This window comes from Diachasmimorpha longicaudata, chromosome 13 (genome assembly GCF_034640455.1).
Source record: "Diachasmimorpha longicaudata isolate KC_UGA_2023 chromosome 13, iyDiaLong2, whole genome shotgun sequence".
Lineage (NCBI taxonomy): Eukaryota > Metazoa > Arthropoda > Insecta > Hymenoptera > Braconidae > Diachasmimorpha > Diachasmimorpha longicaudata.
Genome location: NC_087237.1, coordinates 3668735 through 3695304, shown reverse-complemented (window position 1 = coordinate 3695304; position 26570 = coordinate 3668735). Strand labels below are relative to the sequence as shown.

The following is a 26570-nucleotide window of genomic DNA, read 5'->3' as shown; positions in this document are numbered from 1 at the left end:
AACGTGCATACTCTCCCCCTGCCCCTTTTTTCCCCTCCCTTTCTCTCTCACCCTCGCTTGTACATACCCCTACATAAACGTAACGCAAATGCACCCACGGGAAACGGCCATGTATATATGTGCAAAAGTAGTTTTCCCCACCCTTTTCACATGGGACATTTTCACGTGAGGATGGTGTGTATACCGTATATATTTTCACAGGTTTACCCGAGGGCATACCCGAGATACTCGTTGAGAAGCAGAGATACGCGATTGGTGAAACTGTCAAAGCCAACTGCACTGTACCACCGAGCAATCCGGCAGCTAATGTCAGTTGGAGCATCAATGAAATTTCGGTAATTAACCGGTTTACATTATAACACTTGGGGGAAAGTTGAATAGTGACACGTTCTATGGAGCGTACAATATAACCAAATTAACACTGTTGTGCTGAAAAATTGTGAAGAAAATAATGAATTCAAAAATTGTTTTTCCGGGGTTGAAATTGAAGCTAATTTTACTGTACGATATGATCACTTTTATCTGGACGCATGGACTGCGCTCCCATTTTTTCTGCGTGGGGGAGGAAACATCATCAATCAATCGTGAGTGAATTAGAGAAGAAGGAAATGACGAAATAAAGTTGTTGCTTTGTAAACAACTTCCTCATTCGATCATTATCAATTTCATCACGTCGAGCCCTAATTCTCTAATTGACTGACGATGTGTTCTGCTTTCCTGATTATTTTTTTTTTCCTCCCCATATGCCCTAATTTCTACCCTAATTATTGATCAGAAGGATTTTTTTCCCCTGTTTTTTATCGGAAATATTGTGCATGGAAGATAATCGAGATGAATCAATGCTGAAAAATATATGTTAATCGCGAAGAAAATATTGGATGACCTCATTACCGCCCAAAAAATTTAATTATGTATGCGTTGCAGTAATGACTCCTGGGTAATGTGTTGCTACCGCGATTTCATACTTTACAGATTTCATAAGTAAATATTGAAGGTTTAATGTAAAACTTGAAGTATTTCCATGTATATTAAGTCGAAACCTAGTTTCTATAAATAAATTTAACCACTTTGCGACATTACTGTTATTTACATGGTTGCCCGGGTACATATACAGGACCTCCCCGTCGTCGCTTTCCTTCTGAAGGTATTTTTTTTCTAATTACAACTTATGAGATGCTCTTATAAATTCAACGTGCAGCGAGGTACTTCAAAGTATCAAGCCTCATTAGTACTTAGTATTACCCAGGGTTATAGAATATCAAGCAAAAAAATAAAAAAAAACTGGTTCCCAAACGCACCCTAACAAATAACAAAAACTATCAGTTAAACTTCATTGTAAACTGTCTCATTTCCTCAGGAATTACATGAAATCCACAATCTCACGGCATCATCAATTCCATGCGAAATTCAATGAATAAAACATCTTCATTATTCTCCAATTCTTCACCACAATCCTCCCCCTCTCCCCCCGAAACAATGAAAGTGGTACAATGACGGTGAGTTTCAACCTTAATCCAACTTTTCATTAGTCCGTCCATCTTTCACTTTTTCTAGAGCTCCTTAATTAAAAACTTTTTTTATTGAATTTGTTAACCGAAAATGTTTCATAGACGTCTTAAACATGTTTATCTCAGCGAGCCAACAAAATTCAAATGTTCAGCTGTCTATTAATTTTCCCGGACATTGTAATCACAGTGAAAACGTGCACTCTAGACCAACTAACCAACTGAAATTTTCCGACAAGTCACATAACAAGCGTCTTAAATTGAAAATACGGGAGGAGTTTCAACGTGAAACTTTCTTTTCTCGTTTATCCAGTTTATTTTTCTCAAGAATGGAGAAAAATGAAAATGTACGAAATTTTTCTGCATCATGAAAAATTTATTTCCTAACTGTTTGAGTGGCTGAAGTTCGGGAAATGAAGTGATCTTAACTGGTCCTTAAACTCCCGTACAAAATTCAAATTTAATTGAATTTGTTTTTGTTGTTTTTTCTAAATTTCAATGATATTACAATTTCGCTAACTTTACATGCAGGAAATATAATAGACTCTTCAAAGCTTCACTAGAGTTCGCTTTTTTTGGACAACTGGGGGCATGGAAGAATGATTTCAGAAGTTGAAAAATAATTTTTTTATGGAAACTTCAGGCCAATTACGCTTTAATGAGGACTAGTGCAAAGTGAATAATTTATCTGATATCGAAATTAAGGCATCGTACTGAGAGGAAAACAGCAGAGTCCTCACTCCTATTTTATTTGAAACAAATAAATAAATAAAACAAATAGAAGAAGTGCCAACGTTTCCCAAAAATCAACGAATATTTTTCACTGTGAAATTCACTACTGCTGTATCATATTTCCATGCTTCTTTTTCGCTAATCTAACGAGAAAGCTATGCATCATCTTTTAATAGTATAAAACGTCGATACTAATACAAAAAAAAATAAATCTCCACCAATAAAATCTCCCATTATTTTATCAATAACAGAAGCCCCAAAAAAAACGTAAGAGCACTCTAATAATTTTTATCCATAAAACCCTCTCTCCGGATTATAAATGTTCATTCATATTTCAAAAATATTTTATTGTAGGTTGAAAATAACCGCTTTTGGTCGGTTTCAGATTTTGTTCCATATACAGCTCAGCTCTTATCTATTATTTCCGCGAAATTCTGTATTCAAAATGGCTTTCCCTAATTAATAATTACTTTTTCAGCATCCTGAAGAGAGCTACTATAAATCTAAAAAGTCGCGAACTATTAAAAAATAAACCCAGTACGATAGTAAACCGTCTTAAACTCCTGTGTTCGAAATTTATGGCACCAGTGGGACGCATTATTGATCTTAATCACTGTATTTGTTTTCCATTTAAAAACATCTCTCTACTGAGATGATCCAGCCACCCCATAATTCCAACCAACTCTCATTATGGGACGCAAAAATTAATGCATCAATTATCTTATTAGGTTTCAACCAAAATTCAATAAACTATAAAATTGTTCATTTGTTGAGCATGTATATCTACCCCTACCACTGGGCCACATATATTCACATCCCATCTAAAAGTGGCATCGACAGATTTATTCGATCACGATCGATCGACACAAAAAAACAACCCGACTTCAAGTTCACCGAAATTCGAATAAAACAAATTTTCCCTCAAGCTCTCCAACTCCCTCACGACCCCGATACGCTGAGGCCCCAATCTAAGTCCCCCCCAATCGAGGAAATAAATTCCCCACCACCAGTAGGATGCATTAGCGTGAGTGTCTGTTACGCGATACTGTAATAATACTTACATAACAAGGCGCTATTCCGCGAATTATGGCGGCAAGCACGCGAATACGCCTCTCATTCTGCCGGATTCTTTATCACCCTCTTCGCTGGATCCTCTTCTCCACCCTTTTCCGCTCGTTGGCGTTTTATAATCGTATATAATATTGGTATGAGCAGAGTGAGAGAGACAAGGACGAGTATCACCGAGGAACCGAGTACAGGCTCTCCCCATTGATTCCTCCCTCGTTCCTCTCTCGCCTTTCGTGTGTTTTATGATCCTACCTGAGAATCCAATGAGTACATGTTTATATAGTTGAATGCGACGAACGAATTACTCTCCACGGGAAACCATACTCACCTGTGTGTGTGTGTGGGTGTGCACATGTTGTGTATGACCAGGACGATGGGCACATCCAGGGGGAGGGTGTGTGTAAAAGCGGGAGGCAGGAAGTACCGATTCACTTGTATAACCTTTTCCAGTACGCCAAGGCAGTGCGTATCCCAACGAATGTGTAACCGAAGGGGGATAATGACCCCGGGTGATAAAAGTGTTGTGTGTTACAAGTGGGAAGAGACCAGTCTTCAGGATAGGTTACATTCTGGAGGACTATCTCAGGCTTTCCAGAGTTAATTAGTTCTTAAGAATAAACTGTAACTGCGTAACGAGACTGCTCTGCCCGCTATCCACAACAAAATGGCGCCGTGGCGTGGGTCAGCGGGTGAGAGGGACGCGCTGCGGTTCACGAGATGAGAGAGACGCGCTGTGATTGGCCGCGCCCGGCCGTCGTCGATTAATCGGAAACATCGATTGCTCGGGCAACTTCGATCTTTTCAACGACCGTTGATCGTTGGGTTCGGCCGTTTGTCGGGGTACATTTTTGTGAAATAAAAACGTTGATTGATGCTTATTAATAGGCAATAGAAAGTAAATCTTTGTTTGCTAAAACTGTTTATTGTTTTTCAATTATTATATTGGGTTGCTGACTGAAATGGATGAAATTACCACCAGATCATTTCTCAATATCTGATAAATACATATCTACATGAGGTAAAGTGGACTTTCTATTCATATCAACGATTAGAAGAAAAAATTAAGAAAGAAGTCGAAATTTTATATTAATACGATTTTTCCCTGTCTTATAACCTCTACGTTCGAGTCTTATGACAATGTATTCGTCCTAATATGTGCCCATATTGCCTCAGCCCCCCCCCCCCCAATCCTAAATCACCTCTATGGAAGTGACACTAATGATGTGAAACTCCAGCTACCAGTCAGTGTTATCAAGTTAAAAAGTTGTGTGTCATTGCAGGCCATAAAGAGGCTCCTTATCACCGTATTGATGGCACAAGAACCAGCAAAAATCAGTCAACAACATGTTTCCAATTAGTTAAATAATTGTTGAATATTGATCTAACCCCAAAGACGTCGATCTGGTATCATCGTGTCGACGATGGAAACCATTTTTTAGCGATATTTTTTCAATTTTGCTCTTGTCCTCGTGAAAATCAATCATCATGCCGTATGCTGTCCACACTCTCATTTTTTGCCACCCTGCCATTTTGGAGAGCCAGGGGAGAATTTTTTTAGTGTGTTATTTCCTCGCTGCCCCATCAGATGGGTTTTTCCTAGTCCTTTGGTTTTATGCTCGGTTTTGTGGGTTGAAGGTTGAGGGTGTATCATTGTTTTTTTTCCCTTACAGCTCAACTCTACTCATCACAGAAATATAATGGTGGAGAGAATGGACAATCGATCTCGTACATATGCTGAGCTGGATTTCGAGATAACTCAGGACAGTTTTAGAAATGGTAGACTACAAATCACTTGTCATGCTAATGTCTTCCAGCTTTACAAGATGAATGTCACGGCGCTTATTGATGAGGAACGACCGAGACTTGCTTCAGTATTGGGGACTCGTGATTCACCTCATACTGGTGAGTTTGATAATGCAGGAGTAATCATTGAGGGGTGAAAAAGAGGAAGGGAAATGCAGAGCTTCTGGTAATTGGGGGATTATCTAGGGCGAGAGAACAGTGTTGGGGATCATTTCTTGCTGGGCAGTTTGTCGGTGGCAAGAAAGACCTCTTTATTGCCGAGATTACTCACAATTAACAAGAAGACGTATTTAATGCAATTTTATGACATAATTAGGCATTAATTGGGGAATTGATCAGATGGTTGAAGGGTAGGGGGGTTCAAAAGTCACAGGGTATTTGAAGGAGAGCCCCAGACATTGAAGATCAATTAAAAATAAAACAATTAAAATTTCCTTAATTCCTATTGAGGAAACTGAGGGATATTTGCTTAAGTAGTCTAAGTCAATGTTAAGTTTAATCCAAAGGGTCTTTACCATTTTCCAGGTAACGGTGTATCAAAATTGACGATTGCTCATTGGATAAATCTCCTAGTATTCACCAGCTCAATCCTGCAATGTACGAGATAACACCAATCTGCAGAGAGTTCGAATTAAAATACTTTTGCGCGTAGAGAGAGAGAGAGAGACAAGATATTTAAAAAGAGTGTAAAACCCCTCGCGGAGTGAGTGAGTATCATTGTTGGATAAATGTAAAGTGACACCAAAATCCATGTTTTTGTGTCAGTGAGGGAGGAGATTACAGAGAGAAAAGGGAAATCATTGAAGCGAAAAATCCAAAAACTATCCCTAAATTACCCTGAGAATTCAACAACTCCTTTTTCTCAAGAAAAAAAATTTAAGAATAAGAAATTTGAAGAAAAAACACTGAGAATTCAAAATCGAGTAAGATTTTCAACGAGCATATGTTATTCGTGTAAATAGAAGAAATATGTAATAATTATAGCGATATTATGTTGACATATATAAGGGACAAAATGGCTCCCTCGAACAACTGGCGTTGTAATCTAAGGGAATGATGAAAATCTCATAATGTCATTGTGTTAGATCATCGATATTAACAATCGAGTATCGACGAATTATATATAAATACAAAAAAAATGGATAAAGAAATAACGAATATTATACGGTGTTTTCTATCCTGTGGCGATTATTTTGATACCTCCAACAAAAACCATGACTAGTTGAAAACAAAATTAACATCAGATGGAAAAATACGTCCTGTCCAGTTTATAGAATGCTCTTATTGTTTTATGGAGTTGTTTCAGTTTATGAATGAACAAATAAATTATTGATTCTTCGTTGAAATCAAAATCTCATTATTTCTACGCCCTTCCCTCCCAAAGTCAGTCTCATCGAGCCTTGAATATTAATATTTCAGGTAAGTTCACTTAAAATTGGGGGATCATATCCGTAATTTCCTTATTCCACCTGCAAAATGGACAGAACAACCGATTCTTCGTTAATACTCAATTCTTTATGATTTTGATATCACTATTACCATTCTCAATCTTCATCAGAGCTAAAACAATATTGCAGAGATCAATGTGAAGAAAAGGACTGAGGAGCAAGGATTAATTTCTTATAAAAAAAATATGTTCCATTCAGTTTACACAATGCTCTCTATGTTTCATGCAGTTTCCGTTCACGAATAAACACAGATATTATTAAATTTTCAGCAAACATAGATACTTCGTAATTAGTGCAGGTGGTTTTAATAAAGATAATAATTGCAAATATACTGTAGTATATTTAATAAACGACATTTGAACGTTATAAAATGCATATAGTAGATAAAACCATGATTGGATTTTAATAAATTCGCTTAATCAAATGTGGCAAAACAATTTTCTCTAAAAAATGTAATGAAGAATCCTGAGTTTTGGCAAAATAAATTTTAATCCATTATGGACGAATGATCGAGGCCATTGATATAGAAAAATTGAATTCTAAATCATTTGTGATGATTTTATGCCCCTGCCTTCTGCTCCTGTCCCTGAATCTTCATTCTTATGACCTCCATAGTGGCAGTGCAGATATTCAGCTTCTCCGTCGCCAGAACTTGAATTTTTTCTATTTGTTCGGTGACATACGCTACTCTACGCTTGAAATAATCCTTCGCATCGTCCACAGGTTTCTCAATGAAATAACCAGTTCCAACGTCTACGAGGACATTCTCGGTGTCTGATACTCTTCCCGGCACGTACATTGATTCTGTGAGAGGAACGAGAATTTCTTTTCCTAGAATTTTAAAAGAGACATTGAATTAGATGTGAAGTTGCAAAACGGGATTAAGGAAATCAAGTTGAGTTGAGTTTCGCCCGGGATAGATACCTTTTGAATTGAGGGAAAAGGCGCAAGTTCGGTAAGAACTCCTCCAGAGGAAAATGAAAGTTGTGATAACTCGGGTGAGAAAACATTATTCAGATTTGCAGATATTCCTTTGTAAAAAAATATGGACAATGTTTCGAATAAAAAATGAGGGCTTACAAATGGGTAATAGCTCAAATGAATGGAGATGGGGAGGCAGTTTTTACTTAAGCCAATTGACAGTTCTTTAATTTTTTATACCTGTCAATAGACAGAACGAAAACTCTTTTCTTATTCGCCAAAAACATAAGTTTACTCATCGCATTTCATCATACGGTGTTAAACAAAATTGTAACATCGTCTGGAGTACGTGGAGCCGTTCCTTATCACTTAAGTTTCTTCAACTTCATTTTATCAAAAAAGAACGTGTGACTCACAAATTCGAATTTTACAATGGTGAATCCAGACCAAAAATAATATTCACGAAATCAGTGACGTGATCCGGAAAATCCGGTCTTTCATCCCCTGCCAATCACCCCCCTCGCCACCCGAGAGATTCACCGAAAGCTCCCCCATGGTGTATCAAGTTTCCAACCTAACCTCAAAACCCTTCCATTCAAACTCCACAATTTCCCCTGGATAAATCACCCAAACCCGAAAATTACCTTTGATCTCAGCATTAACTTTATCGAGACAATGTCCAGACTGTTGGAACTTATTTTGGGCCAGCTTTAACCTTCGAATGGAGTCCTGAAACACCTCGATTTCCGTGTCAAGTTGTCGCTTCAGCAACATCAGTTGATCGACATTGCACTTGGTCAGGTCGATTTGCTGGAGATGAGGTGCCTCCTGGGACGTTATCGTGGCCATTTCTCACCGCAAAACAGTCTTACAAAGTCACTTATTCAACACCAAATCCCTTTTCTCACAGAATTCCAGCCGGACAACGACTTCCACGATAATATAACCGAATACGGCAAGAGAAAAAGACAGTCCCGAGGTGATACAAACTGCTTAGGACGCCATCTGGACCGCGGTAGCTCGTGGTCATGCGCACACATCCATCGGTAACTGCTAATAATCCCCATTCCCTACTTCACCATCGTTATCGACGTGAGCGGCGCGCGCAGTGTTTGACGGGCAGGGAGGAGACCGGGTAGAGTCAAAATGGCGCCGCGTCGAAAACATGTTAGCGTCGATTGTGTGACTGTCAATGGCAATAGTGAGAAAGAAAATAAATATCTAAGGGGTTTGAGTGATTACCACAGCCGTGTGAGACGTCGAGAGACATTGAGGAACCGGAAAACCCGAGTGGTGAGTCGTATTATCATAGAAAATCCCGGTAATTAGAGAGGCCGGTAGCAAGAGGCTACCTGTTGCCTCGTATCGTTGCATGAATAATAAAATTTACGGGTGATTCTATTGTCCTCAACGATATTGGACCTTCATTGGGCCGTCTGTGGGCTATTTGGGGTGAAGTCGTAATTTATTAGGGGTCGGTGGGGTAGAGAGACCCTTGGCAAGGTGAGGGACACCTGTTTACAACCGGTGATTGACCGTTGGGATTTCGAAATTCGAATCGCCACAGGTGGCCAACGGTGGCGACACTCTCGGTGGATTGAATATTATGAATGGAAATTTTATTGGGGATTATTGGGGGGTCAGGTGAAATGTGGTGTCATGGGAATTTTCGCGATGAGAAAATATGCGGAAAATAGGGTAAGTCCACGAGGGGATGAATGTTGTTCAAGTCATCGACGGTTCCATGTTGTATTGAATGAAGAATTAAGGAGTTAATCGCAGCTTTAATTTTTAGGTCTGAATCTGGAGACTATTCTAAACCCACTGACTGACTGAATTGTCATTCAGATGTAGTCAGTTCCCATCGAATTCGTCGAAAATCGTTAGATTAGAATCTTCAAAAGAGACTGACACATATTCATCAAATGCTTTTCAAGCGAACGTTTCGAATGTTGTCTGTGTAGTATGGGATTCCTTCATCTTTCTCTTTCACCGATTTTGGTGTTGCCCCCCCACGTGCTTTACTACTGTCCCTCTCTTTCTCGAGCAGGAGCCCTTCTCTCCAGTGTACCACGAGTAGGATCGCTTACCGTCATTATCAGTGTTGTTTCATTCGCTGGGAAGTTCGCACGAGTGTTTATAGTGTCATTGTTACCATTGTTCACTCCGATTTTTGGTAATGATGGGTGGTGTGCCCTGAAGAAGTTTAACTCAATTTCTCCCAACGCCCTTCTTATCATCTTTGACCATAATTTTGTTTCCACATTTTCGCTGTTTTGTTTATCCGCGTTGGAATGATCCAAATTTGAATATAATGGATGACACAAATCCTGATCGAGCTTTAATACTCTCCTATGAATGCAATACCGGGAATATTAACTACCAGGGCTTCGTAGATCCAATTACGGAAATGCGTAGGGCTACGCTCGTCTAGTTTATATACATTTGATGAATGGGGGATTAAAGTTAGTCGGCGGTTCGGATTTGCTAGTGTTACGATTAAATCATCCCTGTGAATATTGAATTGGAATACTCATATTTTATCGATCAGTATTTAAAAAAAAATTAAATTATTTGTGTTGCTAATGCGTAAACACCGACATTTATGCACGCAGCTGTGGCACATCTTTTTTTTCTGTGATACCTCCGAGTTCAACGGTTAAAACGTTGGTGAGGGTGACATGGCTGTTTTCGCGAACGAGTGCGTAAAATTTCGAAAGCTGTGAGAAAACTGTTTTCAATGCGCTCAACAGAAAAACGTAATCTTATTGTTAAGTTGCTTTGATAGTCAGTGATGGTAAAAAATAGGAGTGTTATCAAGAGCCACTTCTGTCGAAGAATACCTTGTTCAGACTATTATTTATCCATCGCTTATTATTATTAATTTCTAAAGGAATTCTACGACTAAACAAATCTTCCACTGCCCATGTTTTATTGACCAACAACATGAAATTCACGGTATAATTGATGTAGTATGCAGTTCCAATGGTAACCTTCTGTACCAGGAATGTTTGTCACGCATGGTGAGCCCTAACAAGGCCTACCACGTGCTCCGCGATGCAGTACGACGGCTGCATACTGTCATATTCTCACTTTCGAAATATCATAATTGATATCAATCGGCTCACATTCTGTGCGCATTATTTGATAAACCAGTTCAATGCTGGGCGCGAAAAAGATGACCTGATATGTTTCACTGAGGTAAATGTCATCGATCACTGCATGAATGAGTTAATTCTTGACATGGTTCAGTCCTACTTATACAGAGAGAAAGAGAACTTTTTATTTTCTGGGACATGTCATGGATTTTCAAGAATCTAGACCGAATTATTAGTGATGCATGATTGCACTGAGAGCAAAATTTCCAATATCAGAAATATATTTTCTTGAGCCAATTTATTTCAGTTTGATATGCAATTGCATTTTCCCTTAACGGCATCCGGGATCTCACACATCAAAATATAAAATATAAATAAACTCCGGTGAAATTCTAATAACAAAATCAACTATACCCAGCCCTAAAATGTGATCATCCACTTTTTTTGTGCAACTCCTTATGTTCATATTCGAGGCGGGAAATTTAAAGACGGTGCGGAGAATGAATTTTTTTTTGTTCTGTATCGAGTGTAATCGACTTGATTCAGGAAGTTTTTTTGTTTAATGAGTGATTAGCCAGATATTTCAAGTGCACGATGAATTTCGTTGAAAACAAAATGCACGATGTTTATACATTGGCCGGGACTACCGTATTTCGATAGCTGACGTCATCCTCCCCTCCCTTCCCCAATATTTTGATGGATGCGATACCTGACGTTGAGATCAATCACGATATGAATTCAGGTAACTCATTCACTTGGTTCAGTTGAAATGACAGCTCTGGGCAACTGGAACACTTTGGTAACGGTATTACCACTGGACCAGGTTCATCTCGTTTATCTCCCCTCATTGGCAGTCATTACAGGTACCAAAAGAATTTACCATCCGCTATCACCTTATCGCCTTGAGCCATTAAAAAAAAACTCGTGACCGGAATTCATTAAAAAATTACCAGCAAAACCCCCTTTTTTTTTTCTTCTCAATTTCTTTTGCACCACCATTTCCTCGTTCTAACTGGTCGATTGTCAATTTTCAACTATTCCCATATCCGTTAAAATTGTGAAAGAAAGTCTTGAGCCATCCGCGATTGGTATTCAACGGTGAACTGGGTTAACAGGGCCTTTTCTCCGGCGACTTCAGAGCATTTAGGAGTCACGCTGGGGGTCAAGAATCTTAAATGCAGCTGTTGAGATGAGCTTTTCACGAATAATTCTCACGAACGCAAAATTTCTTTCTTAAACTACTATAAAGTATTACTGAGAAGAGGTGAAAATAATGGTGGAAGTAGGAGAGAGGTTATTGGCCATGAGGGGACTCATCGGAGATATTTTTTTTTAGATTCCGTAAAATTTCTACCTTTCAAATACCATAAAAATCGTGGGGAAAACCAAATTAAATTTTTGAACTATCAGAAACTTTCCAGTTAATAAAACTGACCGAAAGCTGTGGTCGCAGCTAAAAATATTTTCCCAAAAACAACCCTTCCCTTCTCCCCGAAGATTTTACTGTGACAGTCACCTCTCGCGATAAGCTCTCCCAGATTAATTTTCACAGGCGCATTTTTCACTAGCTCTGATATAAAGTATCACCGAGAAGGAGAGTTAAAAACACTTTTTAAAAAAATCCGAGAAAATACATAAAAGTTATTCCAGCAGTTCATGCTCGTGATACGAGAAAAAGTGGATCCATTACGCACTCATGTGAAGTACGATACGTTGCGCGAGCTCAGTGCAAAGAGTGGAAAAAAAATAGCGCAAAAAGCTGAGAGAGAAATGTATAAAAAAAGTTGCACAATTCTCCACACCCACGATCATTGTCTATACTTTTTTTTTTTATTTACTAGAGGAACGGAGAGTAGAGTCACACGATGTTTATTGTGTCATAACATACGCATCTCTGTAATCTCAAAAAGTCGTTTGTTTATGTCTTTATATTACTACTTATTCGGGCATGAATATTCTGCGCCATCTGGACGAAGAAAAATGTTGGAAAAAATTTCTAAGCAAATCGAGTAATTGAGAATGAAAATCAACATTGATGGAAAGAATTTTGGTGAGATTTTTTCAAATAAGTAATTCAAGAATGTGAATCATTTTTGCTCAGTTTTTCTTTATTTACTTTTTCCCTCCTCATGGTATCGTCGAAGTTATCTCCCCCCGGGCGAAATCTCACATTATTTTTCAGTCCAACGTACTGCCATTCACAATTTACCCTCATCTATCTAACGTATATATTAATATTCCTCCCGATGTATTAAAGCCCGAAGGTCATTCACGTGTAACACCAATTGCCCCAGCAGATTATTTCACATATATCGGCGAGGAATGCATTTAATTCAAAATTAATTGCATACATCGAGCTTGTCTCAATGATGCAACCAATTTGTTATGAAGTGAATTGAATGTACAATGTACACACAGTACACGGTAAAGTCTGATCCAATGAATCTTTCTCCATCGATAATTGAGTATCTGCAGTTGGTTGAGTGCGTGATGTATGCGATCTAGATCTAGATGAAATAAACTGATTCATCTGGTTAATCATTGAATCATGTTGAGAGAAAATACGAAATGACTTCGTTCATAGGGAATATTCTCAACAGCAAAAAGTACTGCTGTGTTTTCTCCTTGGACCACTTCGGAGATAATCACTGAGACAGGAAAGGTGTCTTATCTGATACGAATACTCGTTATATACAGAAAAATCTAATCGTAAAGTACGTTTTGGTAAACGGAAATTACGTTCAGCAAATAGTCAATTACGATCGTAACAAACCGATTTCACAATTTTCTTCCGCGTAATTTACGAAATAAAACTAATGTTTTGTCTCAATGAAGAATTATGTAATGATATTTCAAGAGGAGAATAGTTATACATTACGAAAATCATAAAAAACGACTTCATAATCAGAAGTTACGTTTAGATTTTTCAATGTGTATTGCTGATTAATTTCGAGACCAATTGATCTCAGAAGAAATCACCGAGAGACTTTTTGCTGTCGATGAAACGTTTTACAATAATATCTTCTGACATATTTCATTAAAATCCCAGATAATCACCTGATTATCCAATATCATTAACACAAGTGAGTGTACATGGTGCCTCCTAACTCATTTCGCCTCCCCTTCACACCGATAAATCGAGTATCAGCACCTCCCCAGCCAAAAGATGCATAAGATAAGACTGTACGTGGTGCCGGAGCAAGAGGAGACAACTGAGAATGATGATCCCGATGATATTGATCTACCACCCATGATTCTACACCGTAGAAATTCACGACGTCCTGGTGCTGTGCGTGTTAACGTGATTCAAAAATGTGCATCAGGTGAAATCAACGATACGGATAGAAATCATCTCAAAGGAATAGATGTCATCAAGCAGGATCTCCTCAAGATGAATAAACGAAACATAAGTAATCATACAACAGTCAAAGTACCATTACGTGCCACCTCTTTATCAAATGGACGAGTTCTTGCTTCGCCTCGTATAAAGAAAATAGCTCATGATCTACAGGAGAAAATGCTCCAGAGTTCCGGCAATCGAACACGTATTATCGAGAATCATCGGAGAAGTGGTCGTGATGGATCAAAAGTTTTGATAAAAAATTCACGAATTGAAAGGAATACCAATGGTATATCAAATGCTGGATATAAGAGAACAGCTAGAGAATGTCCAAGGAACTACTGTCAAAAGGATCAGTATAAAACTGGACATTCGCCAAAAATTGTTCGAGTCAAAGACGAAGTAGACGGAATGGAAAATAGTGAGGGGATTGAGAATTCCAACGACGCCAACTTGGCTGTACTCGGTAGAAACAACAAGCTCAACGGATACAGGGTGAGTATCTTTTTTAACAGTTGAATGAACTGAATATATGTATGACTTTATTTGATACTGAATGGATGTCAGATATATCACTTGGCTGGTTTTTTTTTTCGGCCATTGTTCATTGAATTAAGTGGCATTACGGAGGCTTTAACATTCTATTTTCATGATTAAGCCACTCCCAATCACGAGCTGCACCTGGAATATGTGGGGAAATGTACAATGTTGTATTTTATTGCTCAATACTATAATTTCTAGTCACCTGTTCTTTCTAAATATGAAGTATTTCGACTAATTTACGAGGGCTTTTGTTGGTGTGGTAAAAGTTAACGGAATCCTTGAGAGGAAAGTCAGGGGAAGTAGAAGTGTCTCAACGGCCAATAAAATATTCTAGAACAAGAGTTGAGAGAGACTGTTAATGTCGACATCAGAGTGTAGTAATGATAAGTATTTTACTCATTCCACACGATTGAAATAATTTTTTGTAATGATTACAGCGCACGGAGTGAAAAATCGGTGAATTTTTGAAGGAACATTCCGGGAAAAATTCTAGTGCTGCACTGGGACTGAGATTCAATGAATCAACACATGAAAATATCCCATTCTACCCTAGCTCATCTGAAATTATAATTATGATTTGGATTAAAATGTGAGAGATTTATCAGCTCACGTTTCGTTTGTGGTGCCGAGCCCTAGAATTTTTCTCCGTCTTTTTCTCTTCGTTCGTTGTGAACACGTGTTGGGACTATCAGATATTACCTCATGGAGATGGTTGTTTGGTAGTTCAAGAAGCGATAGTGCATATACCATCGTCACTATATAATGTTTCGCGGGTGAAGAAGATGCGAGTTTCCCTTCTCCGATAATTGACGATGAAGAAACCTCTAGTGCGACACCGCTGATCCTTCGGCATAAACCCCAGGGGTAAATACGGTGTGGCATTATGCGGTTGATTACGAAATGAAATGTCAACTATACCAATGTACATACCAAACAAACAGGTATATTCGGAAGTGTGCCGAGTGCTATGAACATGCGTAGAAGGCAGATTAAATAGTGAATAGATGGGCTGCGGGAGATTATCATTCGAGTCAGAGGAAATGCTTGAATATTTAAATTATGATATCTTCCACTGAGGAATCATATCGAAGCTGATTTATTTCATATGCGTTAGCGTTAATATCTCTGAGCTCAATCAATATGACTCACTAACAGGGTTAACTGCGTCTAGACTTCTCCACTCCTTTGTCAATTCAAAGCAAATTATTCATGAATTTCACCTCATGTTATTTCAACACTATCTGTGAGACCGTTGAATGCAAGGATTTTTGAAAATGGATGCGATTTTGAAAAAATATCGCGATGTTTTCGATTTTTGAAATCATCAGAGACTTCTTGTTTTCTTCTGAATGTTCTTGAAGGTCTGGGCAAGAGTTGGTCAGTGGACAAAGTTGAGAAGACGAATTGCGATGTTCCTGGTCAGGCGTCGTGACATTGGGCTTTGCGTCACCATATGCCATTCGAACTTTGGTTATTGATTTGGGTTTGGGGAATGTTTCGATTGTGATGTAACTGAGTAGCCTTGAAATACCTCCACTTTGAAGGCATTCATTGTCGTTGATATGCTCAACTGGAGCAGTGAGTTGTAGCTTTTTACCTTTCCAAATACCTAGCACCGAAATGTTGGAGGGCAATAATTCTGGTCAGGATTTTATACAACTGAGACTGTCAACTTTGTTTGCGACTCGTAAACATATCAAAATAACGAAATATTCTATTACCGAAAATTTAAACTAATAGTTCCCTCCACTTCATGTAATTCATTGGCATTAGCGCGTATTTTCCATCCATCGCGTGTAATTATTGAATATTTGAAATATTTCCCCTGTATTCTTCCTCCTCGTCCTACAATGAAGCTTTACACAAAATATTAATTTCACCCGTGCTGACTTGGCCTATAAACTCTCATTGCAATATTACACTCACCCTTCCCACCTCCAATATCAGCGTTAAATTCTTCAATACCATATTTCATGATAATTGCTGATTCTCCAACATCCAGAGACGACAGACACTCATACATCCTAGTGTAATATAACAGAATCGATTTCAATCTTGAAGCACCACTCACCCATTGTAATTATACGGCCCGTACCGAGAGATCGTAAATGCGTTTGTGTTCCAGGGCACAACTCGTACGTTTGATCTCGCCACTCGTCTGTAATTAGAGCATCATCGATCGTACAAGAGGGGGGGGGGGAGAGGCAATTATCAACGGTGCGCCATAGTTAACTCGATTGGGTCCTCACTTTTGATCATTCAAAATTCCACAATAAAGTGGTTTTCATTTCATTAGTGGTCTCCTTCAAAGAATCAATAGATTTTACCTCAGTCCACTGATGGTCCTCTAATTTTTAATGCTCTAAGAATCATCAAACTAATTATTTTATACCGTACTCATGGGGGAGGAAATCTACAGATATTATTCTGTAATTTAATTTTCAGACAAACAGAGGAATTTGTATCTATGAAAAATGTTGGGGAAAATTTTTTTTGTCTACGTTGCGAATCAAAATTGAATTAGGGAAAAATTAAAAATCATATCTCCGAAATTAGTTGGAGGAAAAATATGAAAAAAAATAGTGACATAAAGGCGGAACTGTGCAGCAGAACGAGAAATAATTTGATAGAAGCGTTCATCTGGAATACTCACCTCGCCGCATTGTTCCCCATAATATACAATTTTGTGTATATTGCCCGCGGAAACTCGTTATGCGTCGGCACCTGTGGTCAAAGAGACTTCCGTGACCACCGGAATGTTTCGACGCAGCATTACAAGCAGTGGCGTAATAACGTGCGTGTTATAAAGTTGAAATTAAAGGTGAGAAAAAAAAATGTTGATATCCGCGATGGTAGGGGAGTAGTTATGCACACCTCTGAGCTTCATCGTTGTCTCCGACGTGTCTGGTTTGGTGCTGAGTATTTTTTAAAATTACTGGAAGACGGAGGGAACATCCAAAGTGAAGTTTACATATACCTGGAGGCAATGGAGAAGAAAGCATCGACGACCGGTTTCTCGTTGAGAGTGAAAATCCATTGGGTTCGACTTCGATCACAAGACCTTGGGTGTTGTATAAGGATGGCGGCAATTTCCTTTGGTGATTGGTTGCTTTCAATATTGATCGGGGATATGATACTATTTAACCATGAACAATTCCTCTGTTTGTTGAGTATTGGTTCAATTAGGGATGATCTCGGGCAAATTGATCCACACGTCGAGATAAATGTGCAGTAAAAATTATGGAAACTATCACGTCATTGGCGGTGGAAAATTAGTAATTAGTAGAATTAGTAAAATTAGTAAACGATGAGATTGTTACGTCATTTATTCCTCTACAGACAATTTCTGTTGTGGCCAGTTGGAGATAGGGGAGTTGCTCATTATGAATTATAGAATTGTGGTGAATAAATTCCAGAGTCGCTGGCAAATCTCTTACCTGGCCACTTTCCCCTCTTTATATCTTGTTTTATACGTATAAATTTTCTTCCATTATTCACGGAATTCCATTAGATCAGCCAGTGCTTGTTGGTAATCTCGGTTGCACCTGTGTCTGTAGCCGTCCTGTGTAGTCGATTGAATTCTCAATCGATTTTGTGTTAATGGACTCGACGCTTCATTGAGTCAGCACGTCGGCTATAATTGCTCGCCCACCCTGTAATTATACTATTTTCGTGGGAAAAATGAGGATGAGGAGGAATTGAATTTGTGGGGAGATGATGACACAAATGGATATTCTTGGATTTGTCTCCCATGCAAAAACTACCTACATGATGTTCTTGGAATATTGAAGAATATCTGCTTTTTCTTCTTCTTTGTCACAACGTTGAGGATTCCATGTTGTGCAATTTTTACGTGGACACGTCACAAAAGTTAATTGATATGCAATCGTTGCACAGGACAACGATGAGGATCTTCTCTAACTCTTCAGCCCATCTTCCTTTCCTCCTGAGGGAGAACCCGAGGGTATCATGCAACCACTGATTCCCTTATAAATTAATCATCAATTGCCCATGAAATTCGATTTTTTCGAACATTTTATAGTATAAATAATTATATTCTAAATAGGTGAACAAGCCTGGGTTTCCCCAATCTCCAGAATTCATTCGTACAGATCCAGATCACTGCCCCAGCACGTGCTTAGTCCTCGGTTTCTCTCCAGTAATAGTCTCTCCCGAAAAGAAATCCCATAATTTTATTGAGCCCACTGAATACACCAGTAGCATACGCCTTACATTTTAACTCGAAAATCAGTTCTAGTCCACGAAAAAAGTCGGGTCACAAGTAGTCAAGTGAAAAATAAAAAAAATAAATCAGTGAATTTTCTCTCGTTTGCATGCCAATGTCCGATTCGCCATTTGCCCACCGAGTGCCAATTCTCCGCCTCAAGCCTTGCATTTCCCCAGGTGCTGTTGGAAATCTGCAGTCATATCGTATACCTCGATAGATCTTACACTCAACAGAGGAACAAGAAGAAGGCCGATACGATCGTGTCTGGAGATTCAAGTAGTCCAGCTGAAATAATTCTCTCTCTCGTTCTATCTCTCGATGAATCATAAAAGTATCAACTCTCGATTTTTCATTGATGATAGGTAGATGAGGGAATTGCGTCAGTTGGAAAGTTGCGTTGCAGATGGAGGAGAATTTTCCAAAAAATGTTTTTAAACCTTTTTTTATTCTTGAGAATTTAGTTAATTTATTCTGTTGTTTTCTCGTATCAAGTTCGAAGTATAACTGTCAATTATGCACTGAATGTATGCAAACTATGGTCTAATGTCATTTGGAGAGCTTCACTGAGTGGCAATTTGAAAACCACAGACAACAATTCAAATGTGTAGTTGTGTTGGTAATGATATCAGGGCCCAGTAGCAGTTTGGCCTGGGTTACGATAAGGATAACGGCCCGCGTCAAAGCGTAAACCCGCAAACCTACTTCTGTCGACACTAGCCTCACTTTGGGCTCCACATGTACATGTAGTTGATGACCGTATACCATCTAAACACCACTAGGTAAATGTGATTGTAACCCAGAAATACCGGAATACTGGGGGAGCAACGGAAGAGCGTTACGATTCACTGAAGATGCCCACCATCTTTGTGCTTTTATTGCAATTGCGTTATAACGCATCACTGAGGGTCTCAGTAATTATCGGAAAATTATATTATCTATAAAGTTGAGCCGGTGTAACATTTCTCATGTTGTTAAACGACCAGAGCAGAGGGAACAGTACAAGAAAAATTACTATAACCGCATCGTAAAGTGGATTTAAATAATTTTTACAAACGAATGGACGAATTCCGTTAATGTTGCTGAATAATTTCAGTTGATTTTTTTTTTATTCACTTGAATGCACTACATGTGGGTTGGAGTCACCTATAAATTTATTATATATATTATACATATTATACATATTTATTTCTGCAGGTCGGCGAAGGTCTACAACGGAGTTTTGTTGAATTTTTATTAAAAATCTCTCTCTTTACGGTACTAGAATTTGAGAATTTTCTGGTGTGTAAACAATTAAATCCACTTTGCCAGACGGGACGGTAATTTTTTCTGAATTTTTTCCGAGAAATTCGAAATTTTTTTTTACCTTCCTGCAGAATGAAATTGCAATGCGGAAAGTATTGGACCAGTCTTTGCTGTTTTATGAGCTCGTAAGACTGGTTAATTTTATTGTTTCTTGGGGAACTGTTCGTACATTCGATTGTCAATTTTTTCCCTGGTACAACGGTAATTGGGAGTTTTGCGGAATGAACCCCCCGAGATGGGAGTGTAATACAGAAACCGGTCAATGAGCAAAGTTTTCTCGTGGAAAGGGATTATGTGGGTGTTACGAGGTACCGAGGCATCTCGCTATTGTCTCTCCGAGTCACTTTAGATATTGGTTTTCGAAGACTGCGAGGAGCCATTATACAGTGGTGGAAAATTTCATTTTGAATTTCAGATAAACGTTTCGGGGAAATTTGATGGAAGATATGACGGTACGTGAAATGAAGGGATTCCAGTACGGTTTGTTAGGAATTAACTGCAGATGATGGGGCTTTAATTAAATTTTAAATTTAGTTTCAGGGAATAGATTGAATAAAGTTGTACGTAAAAAAGTGAGAGACAGTTTATTAGATAAATTAATGAACAGGTTCTAGTCGAATAAAATCCTGGATAAGTAGGTCTTCTGGATATTCAATTATTATTTTTTTTGTGAAGATTGATTGTGAAGAATTCCAGTTAATAAATTTATTGAGACAACATTCCCCGGAATTTGTCAAATTTTTCTAGAAATCCGAGTAAAAATCTATGTTTTCTCTCAAATAAAATTTCTCTCCGTGAAGAAAACTTCATTGTCCCTCCACCAACTCATTTTCGTCCACAAAAAGACAATTACCGGAGAAACTTTGTCCTCACCAAACATTTGTAGCGAGTAATTTCAATCAATGAAATGAATTTTCCAACCAACCAAAGCACTTCTAACTTCAACTCTCAAATTAACCCACGAAATCAGGTTTATGAATAACAAAACGTCAATGTGGATAATCTTGAATTTCCCCCCGGCACTCCACCGGTCTCATTAGCCCGTAATTACACGGAATATTCCTTCCAATGACGTAAGTAAAACCAAGAAAGTTTAATTAGCCAAAGAGAGGAGATCCATTGCGCTTCCGACGCTGTAACAAATATGTCAATCATTCCAGGGGACATTCTTGTTAGCTCTCATTTTAATCACCCCCCCGGGTGTCGAAGGTATTTCTAGTCTTGCAACTCCAACTCTCCTTTGCATCCTCTCCCCCCCCGACCCCCTTCCTGTACACAAGGAAGATTAGAATCGAAAGTTACGGAGGGTTCATTGGCTCCAGTGAATTCTCAAGTATTCGAGGAGAAAATTTTCTTCACTTGATCAGTGGTGAACCATTCAACTGGTTAGATCACCATTTCTTCGATCTTCCGGCTGTTGATAACTTGAATCACATCCGTAAACACTGGATTTCCGCTTTGCCTTATCTGCTTCCCGCCAAGTAACGGTCAACCAACGGGTCTGCTAATTCGAGAATTGATTTGCATCCTTAATTACGTGGACATTGATGGTTGAACTATAATAGACGCTGAGAGGGCTGTATCTAGTGGTTTACTGTATAGTCAGCGTAATGCAATCCCATTACCGAGAATTATGTTTCGGGAGGAGATTCACTGTTAGGAATTTTTTATTAAAATTTCCAGTACTTCTCTTGGAAATTTTGCATTGCATTCGAACGTTGAAGCTATGAATTGTCTTTATCGCGTATAATCGAAAGGAAAAAATGATTCTTTGCCAGTGTCAATATTATTTACATTTACGAATAAAAAATTTGTGGGAAAATTTCGATTGTTGGGGCGGAAAAAGGCGGAATGTCACGACGAGGAATTCGAGTGGGAGCTTTGGAAGTTTTATTGAGGAAAACCTCAATTTTTTTTTGCGGGAATTTTGCATTAAAAAAATAAGAATTTTTAACAGTCAATGGGCTTCACGTGTGTAATTCAAGCTCTGGGTGTTGTAAAAATATTCTGCATTTTATATTTTTTGTTGTAGGCCATCAAGAGTTAACAGTTTTGGAAATTTAACTGCATAATTTTACGAGCCCTACGAAAAAAATATATTTTTAAAAACCGTAAAAATAACCCATATTATTCTGCGCTATTTAACTCGGTCAAAATTTTATGGGTTTTTAAGGTATCAATTATTGTTTTATGAGATAAAAATAACCCATAAATTAGTAGAAAGTCCTCCAAAGTTGTTCATCGGACTGAGATTCACAAAAGAAAGTTAATCGTAATTCCATCTCACAACAGAGATCTGTCTTATCGATTTATTACCGCCGTTCTGCACCACCAGGTTGTGCCACCATTCACGGTGGTCCATTGACTCACCAAAGTCTTCTACAATGATTATTACCGATAAAGTAGAGCACTCGACAACACCTGAACGATCCCATTCTCGTAAATCTTCAAATGCATTTTTTATGATTTCGTGTCCAAGACTTGAATCCTTCATTTTTACATGCTAACATCAATGTTTGACACTTGACAGTATTTTTATGTGCAAGTCAATGACTGACACTTGCTATGCACCGCGGGGCTCTCCTGAAAGCGCCAGACACCACTTGAGACACTCGTCAATTTCACGACTTTACACCATTTTTTTCATTGCACTTTCTTTTTTTTTTTACAGAAAATAGATAGTACGTCATCACTTACAGTTGTGACGCTACTTTCTACACACATCGTTGAAATATTTTTCCGCGTTCGGTCTGTGTTCAGGAAGAGGAAAAATCCTTTCAATTCTCTCTTGATGTCTGTCCTCAACTGCATAATACTTGAAAATTGCAACGTGTAATAGTCTGAGATCAAAAGGAGACTTGACGTGCGCATCGTTCCCAGAGAAAAATTCGTTTTGAATTTATCACTCACGTTTTCATTTTCCCAGACATAATTTTATGTGCGAAGAGAAGTCCTGTTCGAATTACAATTCAGTTGACAAGCTAAAAAGCAGAGGCAACATTTTTTATGAGTTTTTCATGAAAATTCAAACTCCGAAAATTGGAAATCAATCGACTGTTTCGTTTATTATTTTTAGTTTGATATTCTCGAGGGAAGAAAAGAATTTCAAAGGGCGATTTTTATTTCATAAAAAAAATTCTGAGTGAATGGAAATTCTTATTACAGTGGATTCTTGGAAATTCGGGGGAAAGTCTCGTGGAAAATTTGCTTGTGCTGCGTAGTCGACTGTTAAGGGTATGTGAAGGGAGAGTATGATGTCAAAGTATCTTGAGAATTTTTGGACCCTTTCTATTTACTGAGACAGCGTTGGGATTCATTTCTGCATTTGCGTTAAGCGAAGATACGTTACTTCTGATGTAATAATAATTATTTAATTCCCTTTGTACAACAATTGATATCTCTGGATATTTATCAAAAGGACTGAGTTGGAGGTCCCTAAAACCTCGATAGATTTCGCACTATCAAATTTGACAAATTCCAGTATTTAATCTCACGAAAAACAGGGTTCATCCAGCTTTGTTGCAAGCAAATTATTCTATGTTGACTTAATGGTATGGATAGGCAAAATGAATTACACAATCAATCTCAAGGGTATCGTTAAACTAATATAAACAAGATGAAAAGTTATCAGACCAACAGGCCCTACTGGAATTGATAAGTAAATATTAATGAAAGTTTTTCGTCTGTGTAATCACTGATCAGTACTAATTCAACATGTCAACTCAGTGAAAATTCTCGAAATCTCCTCGACCGTTACCTTTTAGGAAAACAATCAGGAACTTCTAGCGAACCCTGACCGGATGTCTACTTCCGTATTGATTGCGTACCAACCGCTGAAGTTTGATAAGAGCACGACCGGAGCCAAATTTTCTCCGCTTGATTCGCTCTTCAAAGCCTCGTAAACCGGACTCCAATGTTATTCTTCACCTTCTTCATGTTTATCCTGACCAATCGATGAATCGCGTGGGCGATACCTCGTAAACGTCTCCATGTTTTTCTATCCTTGGGGTAAAATTAGGTCCCGACGGAACGATGATCAAAGCGCAGAACTTTCCTCATTCGAATCTACTCGAACTCGACTAAACATTATTATGTTTTTTCAAATTTTTTACAACTTTATGCAAAATATGGCAGACGGGTTAATGGTCCCACCATTGAATCCGATTTGAGTGAAAGGAATTCAAGGAAATTTTGGAATTTTCAGGGAACCATTAATTCTTTGTGATTTCCTATGAATCAAACGTTTTTTTTAATGAAAAATTATTGATCGTTTAATTCTCCAGAGAGAATGATCAATTATTTTACCGGAATTTCACTTGACCTTCGAGTACCCGATCCACCGATTTTCTAGTCCATGTCAGGTATCACCAGAACGACTGGCACTCCCCTAAAACAAAAACATTTTCTCCTCCCAAAATTTCTCTTATCATTTATCTTAATGAGACTCATTTCAAAGCTCTCAAATCGCCCAACAAATCATTCAAAGGACACGTCCATATCATGATTTCGAGACGACTCCTCTGTCCCTCAATCTCTATTTTAATATTCATGATAAATAAGCGAACGAGGAAGTCCCAGATGGCAGATCTCACCCCTGGCACCCCAGAGAAACAAAAAAAAAAGTGTCATAAAATTTTCAAAACCTCTTACGGAAGTCTCCCTCAGGAATATATCCGGTGAACGAGGTGGGGCGTATTTCAAGGCCAGTCGTGACAATTCCACCCCAAGTGCATCCTGTGTCGAGGATAGCATCCTGTCTGCACTGAAAGTCGTAACCCGCACGTTTTCCAACTTGAAACTTGGGCTCCCTTCGAAGAGTCCAATTAAGGCCCTGACCAACTGGCAAAACATAACTCTCCGACCTCTTGATTTAATTGAGAGCGAGATTACGTTGTTGAGGCAGTCACAACTGCACTGATAGCGCTGACATAATTATGATAAATTGAATGCCCAGCGGATAAAATTATTGTCGTCGAATTGGAAAAAAAGGAGAGAAAATGATAAGATTATTTTGACGTACGAAGAAGTTATTGGAGCTACAACATCCAATCGTGAATTTCCAATGTACCATTGTTACCCTCGTTTTATCGTATTGAGGCTATGGGGTCTACTATCAATGTATACTTTACGCCTCATTATTGAGGCTTGAGTCGTAATCTTTTATGACCTTTGTGTTTCGACAAAAGCAACTGTTCGCGTTCGATACAAATTGCCGGGCTCATACATTCGCGTGGCTGATTTTCTCACGATCGTGAAACTCGTTCCCAACTTCCCCTTTGTTGTATTGTTGGGGAAATAGGAGAAGGGGAGGTGGGACGTATGCATTTTGCAAATAGTTGAGAGACGTAATTTTAGAAATGAATATCAGTGCTGTGAACGGATGCAGTAAGTTATTTTTGGCAGATGATAAATGATGGAGGTATCACTAAGCGGATAATTCTATCGATATCAGCGTGAAGACGTAATCATTTAAGATATTAATGACTTCATCAGGAGGATTTTTAAAAGGTCAAGGAATGAAGAATATTTGTGAACACATCATTTTTAATTTTTGAAAATTAATGGGCGAAGTCTCCCATAGCCTACGATGATCCTAACGAGGAACATCATTTCTGAACTTTCCACTTACACATGAACTTGAATGAGACGGTGGTTGTTCTAGCATTTTTCCGATATTATCGACGCGTCGATAAGGTAGAGAAGCCGGTGGAAATATCGATATTCTATTGAACTTCAGGGATAATTAATCGCTTAAAAAATTATTATAGTTGTTGGGATTCGATTGATTCTTTGAGGCATCAAAAAATGTTTTGGGTTTCCTATTTTTTACCTATAATTTTGTTTATTAATTTCCGAATGCAAAAGAGGAATTAAAGCAGTGGAGTGAAATGTGTATTAGAAGTATTGATCCACAAGTAAACCGGATGAAAATGCAGACGTGAAATAGATGAAAACCGGGGAGAGGCGATTTCTGGAAGTGCACGTGCAAGGGGAGTAACGAAAGGGGGTGGAAAGGGGGATAGAATGGGATATCAAATATTACACTGACTCGTCAGTGGTTCTCGCCGGATATTAAGCAGATTGAAAAATCTAATAATTCAGATGTGCGAGTGTGGAGTTGGTGGATTGAGAGACCAATTGTTCACTGTAGTGAGAATCAATTTACTATTTCCACCTCTGGATGAACAAAGTTCCCTTCAATTCGATGATTTCCAATAGCTCCACATTCGTTATTTATTAAATTGAATTTTCATTGGAGATTATCGTAGAAACTTCCAACAAAATCTGCGTAAATTTAATATTCAAATAATATTTTCACCTCTGCAGACTGGGTATTCCTTTACTCAACTCTTTTATTCCCCAGTGTTGTAGCACGTGCGATCATGGGTCCCCCGTTGCTCTCGGTTGCGGTTCGCGGGGTCCCCCCATAGCCATATCCACTCTATTCTCTTTCTCCCGACCCTGAAAAAAACCCCGCCTCCCTTGAACCGCAGTTTGAGGGGCACCAGCCGGCAATACCGTCATCGCTCGTCATTCACAGTTGAACCGCGTCCAGTGAAGCGTCCAACAGCTCCACAAAAT

At 38.5% G+C, this 26570-nt stretch overlaps 4 protein-coding genes across 9 annotated transcripts in view; 2 read left to right on the top strand and 2 right to left on the bottom strand.

Moving 5' to 3' along the window:
• The window catches only part of LOC135168425 (uncharacterized), a 43041-nt gene extending 36588 nt beyond the window's left edge, over positions 1-6453 (top strand). Inside the window, exons 4-6 of the mRNA XM_064132599.1 lie at positions 202-335; positions 4976-5207; positions 5634-6453. Of these exons, the coding sequence (XP_063988669.1) occupies positions 202-335; positions 4976-5207; positions 5634-5716 (449 nt within the window). The 3' untranslated portion in view covers positions 5717-6453. The remainder of the gene's footprint in view (positions 1-201; positions 336-4975; positions 5208-5633) is intronic.
• A 432-nt stretch (positions 6454-6885) lies between these two features.
• LOC135168429 (prefoldin subunit 5) lies at positions 6886-8486 on the bottom strand. 2 transcript variants are annotated; one of them, XM_064132607.1, is made up of 3 exons: positions 8122-8486; positions 7481-7587; positions 7167-7387 (listed from the first exon to the last, which is right to left on the bottom strand). In XM_064132607.1, the coding sequence occupies exons 1-3, from the start codon at positions 8324-8326 to the stop codon at positions 7310-7312; spliced, it is 390 nt and encodes a 129-aa protein (XP_063988677.1). In that variant the 5' UTR covers positions 8327-8486; the 3' UTR covers positions 7167-7309. The 2 variants fall into 2 exon arrangements, with proteins under 2 accessions (XP_063988676.1, XP_063988677.1); XM_064132606.1 differs by lacking the exon at positions 7481-7587 and having other exon boundaries at positions 6886-7387; positions 8122-8475.
• Positions 8487-8608: 122 nt separating this feature from the next.
• Positions 8609-26570, top strand: part of LOC135168417 (rhotekin-like) — a 31908-nt gene continuing 13946 nt past the window's right edge. Inside the window, exons 1-2 of one of the 3 annotated variants that reach the window (XM_064132578.1) lie at positions 9554-9653; positions 13625-14410. In XM_064132578.1, the coding sequence (XP_063988648.1) occupies positions 13742-14410 (669 nt within the window). In that variant the 5' untranslated portion in view covers positions 9554-9653; positions 13625-13741. Of the gene's footprint in view, positions 8771-9553; positions 9654-13296; positions 14411-26570 lie in introns of those variants that run through there. The other 2 variants (XM_064132583.1, XM_064132579.1) reach the window with 2 other exon arrangements.
• On the bottom strand, positions 22782-25212 carry LOC135168432 (uncharacterized). Of its 3 annotated transcripts, XR_010300037.1 has the most exons (4): positions 25057-25212; positions 24632-24911; positions 23746-24375; positions 22782-22969 (listed from the first exon to the last, which is right to left on the bottom strand). XR_010300037.1 is itself a non-coding variant. In XM_064132610.1 (3 exons), exons 1-3 carry the CDS (start codon positions 25057-25059, stop codon positions 24353-24355), a joined length of 306 nt encoding a protein of 101 aa, XP_063988680.1. In that variant the 5' UTR covers positions 25060-25212; the 3' UTR covers positions 23545-24352. The 3 variants fall into 3 exon arrangements, 2 of the variants coding, with proteins under 2 accessions (XP_063988680.1, XP_063988681.1); XM_064132610.1 differs by lacking the exon at positions 22782-22969 and having other exon boundaries at positions 23545-24375; XM_064132611.1 differs by lacking the exon at positions 22782-22969 and having other exon boundaries at positions 23545-24375; positions 24639-24911; positions 25057-25210.

Excerpts from the sequence above, each read along its gene's own strand:
- LOC135168432 (XM_064132610.1), bottom strand. Across the intron at positions 24,376-24,631 it reads GAGGGAGACTTCCGTAAGAG|GGGAGTGCCAGTCGTTCTGG; the intron begins GTTTTGAAAATT and ends TTTTTGTTTTAG.
- LOC135168429 (XM_064132606.1), bottom strand. The coding sequence starts at position 8,326 with ATGGCCACGATAACGTCCCAGGAGGCACCTCATCTCCAGCAAATCGAC. Across the intron at positions 7,388-8,121 it reads AGTTAATGCTGAGATCAAAG|GAAAAGAAATTCTCGTTCCT; the intron begins GTAATTTTCGGG and ends TTAAAATTCTAG.